Source organism: Lissotriton helveticus, chromosome 2_1, assembly GCF_964261635.1.
Source record: "Lissotriton helveticus chromosome 2_1, aLisHel1.1, whole genome shotgun sequence".
In the NCBI taxonomy this organism is placed as follows: domain Eukaryota; kingdom Metazoa; phylum Chordata; class Amphibia; order Caudata; family Salamandridae; genus Lissotriton; species Lissotriton helveticus.
In genome coordinates, this window is record NC_136059.1 from 668,461,052 (window position 1) to 668,477,662 (window position 16,611).

At 41.7% G+C, this 16,611-nt stretch overlaps 1 protein-coding gene across 1 annotated transcript in view; it reads left to right on the forward strand.

The window, feature by feature from the left end:
- ADGRV1 (adhesion G protein-coupled receptor V1) overlaps nt 1–16,611 on the forward strand; it is a 2,034,994-nt gene that overhangs the window by 104,259 nt on the left and 1,914,124 nt on the right. The window contains exon 4 of the mRNA XM_078677778.1: nt 6,879–6,974. Within this exon, the coding sequence (XP_078533904.1) occupies nt 6,879–6,974 (96 nt within the window). The remainder of the gene's footprint in view (nt 1–6,878; nt 6,975–16,611) is intronic.

The following is a 16,611-nucleotide window of genomic DNA, read 5'->3' on the forward strand; positions in this document are numbered from 1 at the left end:
TTATTGAAAGAGGCTGCCACTTTCGTGTTTGCAAGCTTTCCCCAGCTGCCTCTACACCACTTCAAGGCACTGACACTACTTCGAATGCCGTGAGCTTCCACACGTTCCCCACTTTTGCAATCTTCCCTTGGCTGCCCCTACACCACTTCAAGGTACCAGATTTTACTCCCAATGCCGCAAGCTTCTGCACATTCCACACTTCTGCTGCCGCAACACCACTGCAAGCTCCAGCACTGGCACCTCGGTCCCTGTCCACCCTCCCGTCTGTGAGATGAAGGAAATACTGCAGCAGAAGTGCATGTTGAGTGGGTAACCACTATCTCGCAAGGTCTCTTTAAGAGTAAACAAATGTGAATGTTATGATACATGTTGTGTTCATTGGACAGGCTGTGGGGGAGGGCTAGAGGGTGGCGTGCTGCCACCATTCCAGACACTGCACCCGGGATGGCCTGGACAATACTGATGCTCTCTTACCTGATTTACCTGGGGTGTTAACTTCCCTCGAGCACTCCTGTCTCATGAGAGGGGAGCTAGGCTCACAAAACAGTTTCAACAGTTCAAAAATTTCCTTGCTGAGCAACAGTTAATACAATCAAAGGATGCATGTACAACAAAAGTTAGTCAGTCCCAAATATCCCAGGTGGGGAATTACTTCATTTGCAACACCAGGGTCTATTGTAATTGCAAGTAATAAGTCTCAAAGTTTCTGAAGTCTCTGTATTCCTTGTGAAGAAAGTCACTTCAATTATCACACCAGTTCAAATTTGTAGTTTATGCGGCATCAATTCAGTGTTTATTGTTAGTTATTCTTCCATCAGTCAATAATTGTACAGCCAACACGTGTTTCGTCTGGCATTAAAGTCATGCCATTCGACTTCTTCAGGGCTGCAAGCCAAACAGATAACAATAAAAAACTAAAAACTAACTATAATCTATAACACCATAATTACTAATTATTAGAGATATCTAAGTGTTAATAATTTTCATCACCACCTAGGTGTAAGAGAAAAGTCCCAAAATGTCAATCTAAATAAAGACTATAGGAAAAGTTTAGAAAATAGAAAATTAAAAACACCATATAGAATGGTGCATGCCCTGGTGTCAAAGAAAACAAGAGGAAGTCCAAAGTCCCAGGTATGTCAGAGATAGGTATCGTATAACATATTTACCAATTCCAGATGAATTTTTCATTTATTTATATAATTCTCAACAAATAATCACCCGCCGGGCTCTGAAACGAAAGGAACTATCCTCAGTTCAATGACTGCCACTTTATCACCATATATTCAACTAAAGTAAATATTTACTCACTAGAATGGGTGTAATCAGTAAAGATCTCAGTGTATGTATCTCTTCTTAAGTTGCAATCCAAAATGATAATAATCAAGTAGGAATCCACATAGATACGATCTCAATGTAATCTGAAATGCATTAATTGTAACCCCGTAAGTATCACTGGGTTAAGGTAGAAGAGACAAAAAATAGGAGAAAAAAATATATAAAATAAAAGTAAGATATAAACTACACTTATCGTTCCACTCACCAAATGTAAATCTTCACAATGTCGACATAATTTATGTCCAAGGTATCGGTAATTAGTATTCTGAAAGCGTGACCTTTCCAAGTTCCTATATGTCTAATATTTCACTACGAACAAAACAAGACAAATTGTAAAGAAATTAGTATCTCATCTGATAGTCCCCGTCCGTAAAAAATATAATAATGTATTAAGCGAGTACGTTCTCTACAGTAGTCAGATAATGTATTCTGACCAAACGACATGATACATAGTTGTCAATATTGCTCACCTCCAACTGAGCGTGTACGCTCTCAAAGTAATCGAATCGGCAACCGGCGTTCAGCGCAAGCGCCATATGCAATAAATAACTTCCTCCTAATACAAAAAGCGGTCGCCATCTTGTAGTAGTAAAAGAGCCTTAAACGTAAATAAAAATCCTTCGAAATACGTTCTTTGAGTTATGTTGGATGCCAGTATACAATCACAATATGCGTTATCACAAACATTAAAGCCGACAAATTATCCTTTCACTAACTCATTAATTTTTTGTCCGTAATGAAAACGTATCTTAAGCTAGGAGTCACGTAGTTAATTCAATAGTGGTAACATTACACCCCTCTAAATGTTAACATCGCTCCGGGAATATTTATTAATAAATAAAAATGGTTCCTCAGTAAGCAAAAAACTAATAATACATTTTTAACGTGAATTCGAACCCCCGTTAGAACACCTCAGCTATCCAAGTGTGGAACACCTAAGCTATCCAAGTATGATCTCACTAACAACGTTACTCCATAGTTACTTGTGGCAGCGGTAGAACCAAGAACCAAGAACCGTTCCATACCATTCCATCGCCCAGCCGGTCGGTCACTCGAGGAGATTACACAACTTGTACTTTGCATGTATAAAGGAAGAGGAAAAAGAGCATAGTAGAAGACAGAAGATAACATCATAGTAACTATTAAACCAATTGATTGTATCTCAATATACATCAAAAAACAGAATAGTATTACGAAGAACAGAGGTTAAAAGGGCATGGGCACATATCTGAATTATTTTTACCTCTTAAAATTACAGACTATACACAATATATTTCATTCAGAAGTTAGCCATTTATCTTATATATTTTCATCAATCTCCCAAGAAAAATTGGAGCTCAGGGTCCAAATTAAGCCCCAGATTTAGAATGGAAATGATACAGTGAATCATAAATTTACGTACCATGGTATAGAACATGTTACTTCAGATAGACGGGGAGGTAACAGAACTCTTAAACTCAGACGAAAAGAAGCAAGATGGATCATGATCTTGCGGGCAGTTGAAGAGGGGCCTAATTTGGACCCTGAGCTCCAACTTTAGTTGAATATATGGTGATAAAGTGGCAGTCATTGAACTGAGGATAGTTCCTTTCGTTTCAGAGCCCGGCGGGTGATTATTTGTTGAGAATTATATAAATAAATGAAAAATTCATCTGGAATTGGTAAATATGTTATACGATACCTATCTCTGACATACCTGGGACTTTGGACTTCCTCTTGTTTTCTTTGACACCAGGGCATGCACCATTCTATATGGTGTTTTTAATTTTCTATTTTCTAAACTTTTCCTATAGTCTTTATTTAGATTGACATTTTGGGACTTTTCTTTTACACCTAGGTGGTGATGAAAATTATTAACACTTAGATATCTCTAATAATTAGTAATTATGGTGTTATAGATTATAGTTAGTTTTTAGTTTTTTATTGCTATCTGTTTGGCTTGGAGCCCTGAAGAAGTCGAATGGCATGACTTTAATGCCAGACGAAACACGTGTTGGCTGTACAATTATTGACTGATGGAAGAATAACTAACAATAAACACTGAATTGATGCCGCATAAACTACAAATTTGAACTGGTGTGATAATTGAAGTGACTTTCTTCACAAGGAATACAGAGACTTCAGAAACTTTGAGACTTATTACTTGCAATTACAATAGACCCTGGTGTTGCAAATGAAGTAATTCCCCACCTGGGATATTTGGGACTGACTAACTTTTGTTGTACATGCATCCTTTGATTGTATTAACTGTTGCTCAGCAAGGAAATTTTTGAATTGTTTACCTTGGAATTTATTCTGGGTTGTATGGAAGAAGGGTGACCTTCCATTCTTTGCTTAGAGACACACAGTGTTACTTAGAATTTCAACATAGCCATACTTCTGTAGAGCGCCTATACTCACCTGGTCATCACAGTTTCAACAGTGTCTGAAAATTGTGCTGATCACCTCTCTCTCCTTCTCGCATCCATCCAATGCCCACCTATCCAACCATCACCTCTGTCCTTCTCTCATCCATCCAACGTCCCCCTCCTCTCCATCAATCCATCCCCTTGTCTCTCCTCTCATCCATCCATCGTCTGCCTCCTCTCTTCTTCTCTCCTCCATCGATGGGTAAGGGAGCAACAGAGAGGCAGTTGAAAGGTGAATCAACAGATAGATTTGAGTATTGGGGGGGGAACACACGAGAAATAGCAACAAAACAGTTGCATTCTCATTGGGAAGTTCCTAAAATGTGAGCAGTGGGGGAATACAAGTCAGTCAATCAAAAGGATGGTAAAGAGGATATGTTCCGGGGGACGGACAAACCGAAAGAGGAAGGCAAGCCATGAAATAAGTAAGCAAAACAGAGTGACAATAAAGGCAACAAATGTTTATGCTGTATACCTGCTGTACCTGTCTGGTCCACAAGAGTCTTTCATCTCTTTAGGCAAGACCTAAAAGATGTTGCACGTGTATGTAACTGAAGTGCGCACTTTGTTAGTTTCCGGCAGAGAGGACTGGTCTCTTACTCAATGGGGTTTTTGGCATTGCAAATGTACATATCCATTGTGCACATCTTCCTACCCTTCTGCAGACACAACTGGTCTGTCCCTGCACACGGTTCGTGATTCTGTACATATAAGAATCTTCATTGTGGTCACTTTTTGCAGGCGCCACTAATCTCCAATTATTAAAGGGTCCCTCATCTGCTATAATACAGGGATTGCTGTGTTGTACATTTTTCTGCGCATAGCTCCTGCCTGTTCAAGGATTGGAAAGGATATTGTGGTCAGTCTTCTGCAGAGTTCTACTGGCTTAATATACAGGGATTGTAGCTGGATCTGACATTTAATGTGGTCATCTCTCTGCAGTCCCAGTCTATTATAGCAATGTTGGACACGACACAGCTGATATGCAGGCATTGTGGCGTTCCCTATTTTGACATCTGGAATGCAAGCGAAGACATCTTTTTGCTGATAGTGCAGATTGCGCTGCTGCACATATTTACATCTAGGATGTTAGTGTCATGTTCCTGCACAAAGTTCAATTCAATTGTGGTTTTCTACCTTACATCTGATTACAGGTTTGGGTACCTCCTCCTTGGAGCTTTTCTGTGCCTCTGTGTGTGTGGCTCTGTCTGTGTGTGTGGCTCTGTGTGTGTGTGTGTGTGTGTGTGTGCATGGCTCTGTGTGTGTGTGTGCGTGCATGGCTCAGTGTGTGTGTGTGCATGGCTCTATCTGTGTGTGTGTGTGTGCGCGTGGCTCTGTCTGTGTGTGTGTGTGTGTGGCTCTGTGTCCGCGAATACTCTCTACTACTCTCTAATGCTCACCTATTGCCATTGTAAATGACAATACCATTTATTTATGTTTAAAAAAAAATGAAAACAAATGTCATGAGCAATGCCAATAGCTCTACCTTTAATAATGCCGAGACCATTGCATTGTAAATGCTTGTTTATAGTTGTCTTCATTGTATGTCAAGATCGATGTTGTATCTTCCATTTGGTGCACTGAAAAGCAGCAAACTATTGTTGAAACGTGGCTCTGCTTGCAATTCTGCCTTTGGAGCAGGACAAATGACGAATCTACCGACTGCAAAACCAAAAAGCTCCTGTTGCTGGGCCAAACACAGAAAGGGAGAAGGGCTACAAACATGAACAAAGCAACTGCAAATGACATGAAAAATATTCAATCTTGAGCAAGGATTGGTTCTGTGGAGTGTTGCCTGCAATGCTGTCTCCTGATAGTTGGAGCTGTCTGTAGCGAGGCCGCAATAAAACATGAATGCTTAATTTAAATATTTGACAAGAGAAAAAGAAGATAAAATACTTCAGAATGGGATCACCTTTGATGGACACCTTTCAGATGAATGAGCCACAGACTGGCAGGGGTAGCAATCAACCAAGCAGGAGTTGCAAGCACAACCAAAGCACATTTTATCTCACATACTGTAAGCCTTCATGTACACCGGTGACGGGGTTTCAGCACACTCATACAACTGGCCTTAGTCTACATTCCAAATTTGCTTCTTCCACATAGTTTAGGAGATAGACAGAATGTCCAGTGGGTAAACAGGGCTGCCACAGTCGTAACATTAGCCCCAGCAATATGGGGGGGGGCGAGCTCAAGCGGGCCTCCTCAGCGCAGTACACTGAGTCTGGGACCAAAGTGGTAAGTGGCGGCCTGCGGGGAGGGGGGCAATCCATGCACTTTGCAGGGGTGCCCCTTCAAGTTTTGTTACGCCACTGGTCTCCCATTACAATACGTTACTTCATTAGACAGTGTCAGCAGTGTTTCTTACTTATGTTGAGAGCTTCAGTGCCAACTCCTAGATCCTAGTCATGCCTCCTTCCCCTCTGGTGCTTCTGCTGGGGTTATCTGTGATTCAAATTCTCAGGGTAACTTCCAAACTGGTCTTGAAATGTGTAACATGCTCGCAATATGTGTGTAATTAAGAAAGTTGCATTTTCTTCTGAACAATTAACACTACAGGTGTGGCCTATCATTGAAAAGGGTTCCCTGAGCTTGTTCAAATTGTGTTTCCTTTGTTGCTGCAAGCTAGAGGCGCCATACAATTAGAAAATTGAAGCAATGGGCTACTATCTTGGAGTTTAGATGTTGACCGGTCATTTGTTACACTGTTCTCACCTCCCTCATACATCTTACAACAAACTCACTGTACGTTGTCAGGGGGACAATAACACATCCATGTTTCAGAATAAGGGTTCAGAGATTATGTGTGAAAATGTCTTCCGTGTTGACAATGATTGAGAATGAATCTTCATTTTCTAACTGGTTTGCATGCTTCATGCCTTACCCCCATTGCTATGGAGGCATTATAAGGCTGTCGAAGTATGATTAATGGAGGCCAGAGTCTGTCGCAGACTCTTTGTTTCCCGCCAGAAATAATTCTATAGAATTTGAATCAGATATGTGAAACTGGCCTTGAGTTACAATGAAGGGCACCACTGCCCCGGTTTCCGTGGGCTTGTGTTATGCATTTAAATACAATTGCACTTGCAGATTACTTGATGGGAATTTTCACCCTTTCACCTCCTCTAGAATCCATCATCCAGCACGAAGCTTGGAGCCCCAAGATCCATCACCATCACAATCTTATCCAACGACAACGCCTTCGGGGTTATTTCCTTCAATATGGTACAGTTTTATTCTCTTCCCATTTCTGCCTATATTCATTGAAGATGTGAATGAACTATTACAGTAACTTGTTCAATCTAAATCCTATTTTTTCTACACCTAAATTGAAATTATGAGCATAAAATTGAGCTTCTGGTGTAAATGATGAGAATTTTTGTCAATACTTTTCTTGGGTGGGAAGTGAACAACTCCGTATTCATGGGGCTACAGGGGAAAGGGTTTCTACTTAGCAATACAATAATGAACATATCCTTTTTGTGAAATTGCAAAAAAGTTATCAGATTTTCCAGATTCGCATATGAAATTCGAGGGTAGGAGGAGCTGGAATTCATTCTGTGACGGATTTGAATCTATTTGCAGAGGTACTCTATGCTAATTTGCAGGCACAGCAGGGGTCCGGGTGCTCGTTGTCTGCAAAGCATGCGCCAACCTGCTGCGAGTTAGTGGACGAGCTACACATACAACTCACCTTGAAAAACATAAATTGACAACCAGCACTTCATGTTTGCAAGCAGTGCTGGTTGCACCTCGCATACTAACTTGTAGAGTTTCCGAGTTAGTGCGTGCACTGTATTTAGCACAGTTTCAATGACAGATGGTTGGATGGCGCTTCGCGCTTGTCTCCTTTGTGAGCGGGTGCACGGGCACAAAACAGGACCAAGATGAGGGCCAGGGCTTTTCGTAGACGCCCATGAAGTTGAAAAATCTGTGCAAATCGTATCTGTAAATGTACGGTATGAAGATTTCTAACTTTACTCTATATTTTCGTAAATCGAGAAGAGATTAAGAACGTTTTCTGCTTTACAAAGAACATGTAAAGAATGTCAGTGATGCTATCGAGGTGTATTTTCCATTCAATCTACTGATGTGTCTAAGGTTGCCTGTCTTTATACTGTTCACCTCTCTTCCTATGTTTGTAAGCACCAGGAGCAATTAACAAAAAGTGGCAAAGACAATAGGTCTGGACTTAATATGAATGTGATTAGGCATTTCCCAAATATTATTTACATGCGTTGCATGCACAAATGCTGTTTTTAAAGTACAGCCTGTTCTGTCGGGTTTCCCAATACTTGGTAAAAGTATCAAACATGGAATGGTGTCTACATGTAATGTATAGATGAGATTAAGGATTGAATTTGACAAACAACATGATGATTGAGTGTACTTTTAAAATATATAATGGTGTTCCAATGGAAGCATTTTCTGGAAGGTGCAGTAGTCCAGCACATAGACAATCTTCATGAAGTAAAAGAGTAATTCTCTTCTGAGTGGAGCCTAAGGCCAACCAAGATAGTTTTGAAGTTTTTGTTTGTTACAATATTCGATAAAACATCATCATAATACTCTACAATTTAAGATTAAACCACACAATGTAAAACGAAAAAATAATCACTCAGATTAGACTTAAAAATGCTGGTGTACCCATGTTTTCACAATCTAAAAACATAACTAATCTCCACTGAAATTATAATATAGCACACTTCTGATATAAAGGATCTATAACTCACTAACACAGTTGCAATCCTGATTAGAAAGGACAGAGAGAGTCAACGAGTAAGCTCACTCTGAGCAGCCAATAGAGTGCCTATTAAACATTGATTTCTAGAAACGCTAACCTCTTTGTTACTCCAGACCAAGCTCATAAATAGTGTCTGACACACTCTCCACCCAACCTGCATATGCCAAAGAAAGAATTTAAGGCAACCAAGCTCCATACCCCTATTATATTTTTGTCTGTATAGCGAAAATAATATCTTAAAAACTGATTGTGGATTTGTTGAGACATGACTAGTCGTTAAATCCCTTTCAGGGTGGGGATCAGGTAAGTAGGGGCCAAAATTTGGCCTAGTTTAGTCCACTGTGAGGAACAATATTCTGCTAATTTAATGCTTCTTTTAAACTCATTAGTGAACATAGACCCTTGAGCTCTAAGTTCTTCTAGTATATATTTAGGGATTAACTTCTTGAGAAACATAGCCGTATTTCCTCATCTGATGAATTTTCTTTTTAATTAACAGGTTTCCCCCTGATGAAGGGACAGTTCATCCCGAAATGCATTGAGCGCTGTTCAACTGAATTTGTATACAGCATCAATTGATTGTATCAATGCTTGTTAAATACATTCATGTTATTGTTTAATGTTCAACAATTATGAATGTTGTGTTTTGTAAAGTTTAAAGGAAAGTAAAAACTTGAGGAAGAATTTGATAAGAATTGGTTTACAAAGTTTATTTTGAGGTAAAGCACATAGAGAGCAGTGCACGCTAGCGTCCAAGTTGCCTTTGGTACTTAACCACCTCATCTCATGGATTGGAACACATCTCATGCCACAATAATGATCAAATAAACTTGCTAGGGTCTACATCAACCTTGCATTTATTGTGACAATACAGTAGAGAGGATTCATCACATCATTTGCCAAAGGATATTTGATCAAATTCTAAGTGCCGATTCTCTTGAGGAGTACCTTGATGGAATCTCAATTAACTTCTAAAAACAGAGGCCTCATTTTTCTCTTAGTTATTATTTAAATTTTTTCCATGCATAGAAGCTGGTACAGAAAATTTCCAAAAAATCTTAGCATCAAAATATTTCAAATTGTTTAATAAGAAACAACATTGTGTTTCATAACAAATACTTATGTTCCAGCTTTTACCTAAGAACATTGTACTCTTAAAGAAGACTGCTGTGTGTCCCACAGCAGGTTAGCAGATAAGGTGTCACCCAACTAGTCAAAGGGTTTGATGTTCTTTAAGCTGGTACCATCCACTTTCCTAAAGAACTTGCATGAGAGATTACAAAAATTCATGAGTTGTGTATTAGTCAGATTCATTTTTATACACTTTTTTCTTACAATGTAGACTCATAAAGTCCAGAGAGCATTGAAGGCCTATTGGAATGTTATCCAGTAATATTAAGTAATCTGCATAAGCAATGATAGGAGTTTTTTGGTCAACACTAATTTGAATAAATAAATCTGACAGCTAAACATTACATTTTTGCAGTTTGCTGGTCCAGGTATCTTTTATCCCTATTTTGCGGAGGGTGACGGCTACCTGGCTTAGCTTATATTTGCCATGGTGCCCTGACAACCGTTAGGAATAGGTCAAATAGATACCTGTCAGATGTCAAGGATCTCCTTGCCGCTCATTTTTTAGGGAAATGGGTTTATATATGGGAGTTGGCTGTCTTGCCTGCAGCGGATCTCATGAGAATCAAATCTTGGCAAAGGCAGTCCATGGAGGCCCGGCCACACACATACAGACATGTAGCACCAGCTAATGATGCTGTTTTATATGCATACAACAATGGAATCTCCGTGGGCTCCTTAATTGAGGGATTGCAATTGATTGTAAACAACTGCAGGATTTAAGTCCCTGCAAATGTCAGTGTTGGCCCTTCCACCTTACCCCACATGGACAGCAAGGAATGTTGTTACTCCTACAATGTATTTTATTGCAAACATTGAAGGCTCAGTGGAACTCAACTATATTTATTGAGCTCACTACATAGCCGGGCACCAGGCTCATACAGTTTTCTTTGCCACTGCTGATGTATTGAACATAGTTTTCCTTTGGATAAAGTGGCCCTCTGGTGGCACAAAAGTCTTAGACAAATAGATCCCCCTGCTCAAGTTTGCCTCTATGTTTTCCTAAGCGCCACAGTTTTTAGATGTTACTATGGTCTAGAAGTTTATTTAATGTCTTTGGAGGTTGTGATGTCCTTTCTATAGATCAACCCAAATATAATGCAGTGATAGTTCTGTATAAAATCCTCAGATGACACCCCCTTTCCTCACTTATTCTTGCCCAGCATCTGAAATATGAGGCAGTGTGCATAGCAATGTTGTGCTTCTGGACTCTAGTTTCAGGATGAAAGCCAAACAGTGCACATATTCTGTTTACATAACACAAGATTCCAATTACAGATTCAGGGATATATATATATATATTGATTTACCCAGATTCTCATGAAAAGTATCGGTCAGCACCGATGGTCCACTGCCCCTCCCAATATACCTTCTTTAGAAACCAAAACTGCAGATTGCCTAATCAGTTTCCCTTTTCATATTTAGGTGGTGTGGGAATCGCCCACCCTGATAGGCCTTTATGTTGTTGATGGGTTGTTTTCAAATGGTACTCACAGAGGAGTTGGGCGTGTAGGGACAGGATGGAAGTTCAAATGCCCAGTTGGCAGTTCTCCCTACTGTTCACCACAACAGATACTTCTATTTTTTGAGTTTATGAAGCTTTGGGGGTGTGGAGGGGGGGGGGGGTATTTCATACACTGTCCAGCTCATTTGCACCAACTAGAAACAGTTCTTGGGGTTCACAATAGGCAGATAGGGGTTCAGATAGGCAGTAGGCGGAGACACTAGATGTGGCCCTAGTTAGAAATATAACATGTACCTAACATGTACCTAATCATCAATATGACAGACACTCCTAGACGAATCGAGATTGACATTGCTCGTGATGCAGCGTGGCAGCTACCAATGGGGGGGGGCAAGACCTGCAAAACCCTCTACTATCTGTGCTCAGCTGCTGCCATGTGCATATTGGTTCGTAGATTAGTAGACAAAGTGGTTAACAGCATCAATAATTAACCCCTGATAGCAGCCAGATTTGCTGCTTAATATGCCAAGCTCTATTCTACAACCCAGGTATTCTCTCAATCAGTCACAGTGTCTTTCCTGTTGGATCCGCCCACCTGCAGACTAACCTACGAAAAGAGAAACTACTTAGAAGAGCCAATTACCCTGAAAGAATTGGGAAAGGCCCTGACCCAACTTCAGTCAGGTAAAACGTGAGCCAAATAGGTTCTCTTTAGAAATTGAAAAAGCATACTGCAGTCAACTGGGCCCAGCAATGGTGGATATGTTCCTGCCTGACCTACGATCGGCAGATATAGCGGTGATTCCCAAACTGGGACTGCCCCCAACCCACAGCTCTTCCTACTACCCTATATCCCTTCTTAAAGTAGGAGTGAAGATCTGGGTGAAGACCCTGGCCAGTTGACTGCTGACAGTATTGCGATCCCTGCGCCATCTGGACCAATGTGGATTTATGCCCAGCTGGGCTACATGCCTCAACATCCAAAGGATCCAGAACACCCTGGCCTTAGCGGATAGGACAGGGTGGAGACCACATCTATTAACCTGTGCCACAGACCTGACAATACATACAGAAGCCTTCTAATACCTGGAGTATACATCACAGAGGATAGTCGGAAGGCCTGGAAGGACCTTCACAAACTATATCAAAACTTTGACTTCTGGTCTGCACTCCCACTCTCACTGATGGGGAGAATTGCAATCGACAAGATGGCCAGCCTCCCCCGTCTATTAGCAAGAATAAAACAAAGAACCTGCCTTGTCAGTTAGTAAGCGGGATACCTCGCCAGTCCTGCTTACTAATTGACGAGGCAGGTTGTTCTTTGTTTAATTTTTGGTTACTGTAACCCCGCTCCCCTGCTTTTGTATCATTTCATTCAGGGCCTCTCTTTTTTCTTTTGAAGATCCCCCGTCTATTATATCAGTTACAAAACTACCCACGCTCTGTTCCCAAGGCTTTCTTCAAGCACCTGAATGAGCCGCTGAGACACTTTCTTTGGAGATGAAGACCACCTAGAATCGCACTTACTAAATGCTATAAGACATCCTTTGATGGTGGCTTGTCTACACCAGATATTCTCTCATACTATAGGGCTTTTCATTAGTGGTTCTGACTGAGTGGTGGTTTGGTGGCTAGGGCACCCCTGCCCATGGCTCAAAGAGTTGAGCCATGCAGGGAATCCTGATCACTCATTACCTGTAAGGAGGGCTGTAATAAAGTACGACCATAGTACACTGGTTAAGGTTGAAGAGTGGTCTTTATTCAGGAACAGCAGGTATCTACTTGTAAGACGTCCTATCCATACAGCGCCAGCAGCAACTGAATTCACAGAGTTCTAGAGCAACTCAAACCAAATGAATGAAGGCTCTAGAATGAGAAACTCTATACACAATGTGAAGCTTGGAACAGGAAGAAATGACACGCAGGTCATAGCATAGAGATACATAAAAAAGGATGACTAGCAGGTCATTACACACCGTCCCTCTTTAAACGAGAAAAGAAGAAAGGAGATACCCAGCAGGGTGAGGGGTGAAGAGTGTGGAAATGCAAGAACAAAACAAAAGCAAAGAAAATATTAATGTAAAGCAAAATCAAGCAATTTTGTTGGATCTTTCTAAGGGCAAGAACTCCTTCGCAAAGCAGGCAACCCATCAGTATTTTGTTTTTGAACAATAAACTCAGTTCGGATCTTGGTGCGGATGGGAGAAATCCTGTTTAAGTTCCAGATGCGACCGTCGTTCAATTCCACTGGATTTTGAAAGCGTTTTTTAACAACAAAAGGCGAGGGAGAACTTTGAGACCCCACATGATCTCTGAGATAGACATACCCTCACTCTGACACCCACCCACACACGGGTGTGAGTAACAGCATGCCTGACATCAAAATATTCTTTTCTTTTGGCAATTTTCAAATTCTGACTTTCTTGCCAAGACACCACAACAAGATCCGCACAGGACGGTAGCATACTAGAGTCTGTACAGGGGGTCACCACACCAGAACCGGATCGTAATGGGATCCAGAAGATCCAGTGCCACTTCCTGCCAACAATGATCAGGGGTCTCTCACACAACCATAGGTTGTAGTCTGGTATTGTAGACCTTGTCACAGGCATTATATTCCGAGCAATCTCTCACCATGCACTCGACAAGGAGTTTGATGCTAGGCCACCAGAAGTGCAATCAAATTCTCTCTTTGGTTTTGGAGATACCCTGGTGTCCCTGATGTGCTTGTTGAACAATTCTCTGCCTGACGGACAGGGGAGGAACGATTTTAGTACCCCTCCAAAGCAAGCCAGAGGAGACAGACAACTCATGACGCACATTCCAAAACTTTTGTGTCTCCTCATTCAGATTTTTTATACCCCCCAACCTTCAGTCACCTACTTGCAGACTAGAGAATCGTGGGGTCACTTTCCATGGAAGACTTCCACTCTCCCTCACTCAAAACTCCTGTCATGACCTCACAAACTTTATAATTGTCATCCTCCCACGGGTCTCCTGAGGTGTCGAGTGCATGATTAGGGTTGTTCAGGACAAGGCGAGAAAGGCAATCTGAAACCTTGTTCTGAGCACCAGGTATGTGATTTACAATAAAATCATAGTCTTGGAGTGCGACTATCCACCTGACCATCCTTGAGGATACAGCATCTAAACTTTTTTGGGTGAACAAGTCTTTCAAAGCTTTGTGGTCGGACTGTACTATGAAAGAATTTCCCCAAAGAAACTTTTTACATTTCTTAATAGCCCAAAAGATTCACAAGATTTCCATCTCTATGGCAGAGTACTGCATCTCTGGTCCCACCAGTGCACGTGACAGGAACATAACAGTTATCTCCTTTCCATCCATCACCTGTTTGAGAACAGCACCGAGACCCCTAGAGCTAGCACTGGTGATGAGGATGGAATGGGAAGTGGTGTCAAAGCTGTGAAGAGAGGGCACACCACTCAAAGCCCCTCTTATATTGACAAATTCCACTTGACACTGCTGCGACCAGGTCAATCTCACCCCTTTTTGGAGAAGAACCCTTAGGGTAAAGGTGCGAGAAGCAAACCGTGGGACGAACTTATTATAATACTCAGCCATGCCAAGAAAGGTAACCAACTCGTCTTTGGATTGGGTTCATGGGAAAGTTCTCGATGGTCTTTACACCCTCCTTGTATAATTTATGGCCCAAATAGTCAGTTACAGAGGGGTTAAATTTACATTTGTTCTCACATAAAGTTAAGCCACATGACGTAAACCGTTCCAGAATGGCCCTGAGCCTCTCATCATGGAGTTTCTGAGAAGGGCCATGTAACAGAACGTCGTCTTGGTAAATTTTGACGCCAGGTAGCCCATGTAGAACATCTTCCATAGCTCTCTGGAAGACAGAGGCTGCAGAGTTTAGGCTAAAGGGAAGCGTCATGAACTTATATGTGCCAAAAGGTGTTATAAATGCAGTGAGGTTCATGGAATCAGGGTCGACCTTGATTTGGTGGTACACTGCCCTGAGGTCCAATGTGGAGAAGACCTCAGCCCCACCTAGCTGCGTCAGCGTCTCTGTAAATATTAGGGAGAGGGTACTTGTCAGCTATGACAGCTCGGTTGAGAGAACGCAAGTCCACACATAATCTCACCTCACCGGAAGCTTTACGGGCAAGTACCACGGGGGCCAGCCAATCACTCACCTCAGTTTCGACTATAATCCCTTCATTGAGCAACTTTTGTAGTTCTTTTTGCATGGACTCTCTCTGAACTAATGGCACACTATGACAGGGATGGCACCAGGTCTCAAGGTGATTCTAAGTGTATAGTCAGACAAACAACTTAACTTTTCCCAGAAGACCTGCTAAAAACTCAGTGCACAAAACATCTACTTGGACAACGTTGGCAGACTCAGGTGGACCAGCAATGTCAGAGTGTGATGGTGGTAGGTCCTCCTTCAGAACAATGCATGGATCTCTACCCGGGACCAGCTCACACAGAGATCGGCCTGGTGAGACCAACTGACAATGCTGTCACCTCTGGAGGAGATTTTCCCAGCGGTGATTTTACCTTTGTATTCGATGTCACCCTCAAAGTTGCCGAATAACTTTATGGGTTGGCCACCGTAGGCAAGCGGCCTGATATCTGGTTTAAAGACCTTCACCTTACCCAAACGTGATGTGTCGTAGAAAATCTTTGGAATCAACGTGATTTTTGCGCCGGAGTCGAAAAGCATTTTCACGAGGTGGCCGCTTACTCGAACACTGTCGATGGGGCTTTTGCGCTTACACTGACTGACCTGAGCCTAGACCTCACCACAATGTAACTCATCAGGATCAGAGTCAGACTTGTTTTGATCCCAAACTTCCTTCACACATTTGTTTTTTTTAAACTTCAAAACTCTGCAAGCTTTTGCCACATGGCCAACCTTCCCGCAATTTAGACATTTGGAGTTCAAAGCTGGGCAAGACTTGTCATTGGCCAGGTGACCAAGCATGTCACAGCGGTAGCACCTACCAGAGAAGACCGTTTTAGGCTTCGAAAGCTGGGGTTCAATATGCTTAAATGTGTTTGTCTTCATAACAGTTTGTACTTCATCATTAGTAGAGCTAGCAGTGCCATTTTCCTTCTTTATCACTTCAGCACAAGCAACTGAGTGTTCAATGCGCTTAGCAATAGGGATGACCTCATCTCATTTCGGATCGTCTTGTTGCCAAAGTTCGTCCTTGACTTTCTCTATGGTACATCCCAACATAAACTGGTCACTTATGCGTTCCTCGAGTGCGCCATCAAATTTGCAAGTGGAAGCCAGTTTGCGCAAATGAGTCACATACACTTCGACAGACTCTTTGGGTTGTTGTATACGCTTCCCAAAGTGGTAACGTTCCAAGATGGTGCTGACTTTGGGGAGGTAACACTTAAATATATTTCAAATTTGTTAAGGCTGTCAGATTCAGTGTCGTTGAGGTCTGGTAAATGGCTTAACACCTCTTGCCCCTCCGATCCTAGACAGTGTAGGAGTAAGGCTAACTTCCATTCAGCACTCAGTGACACCATA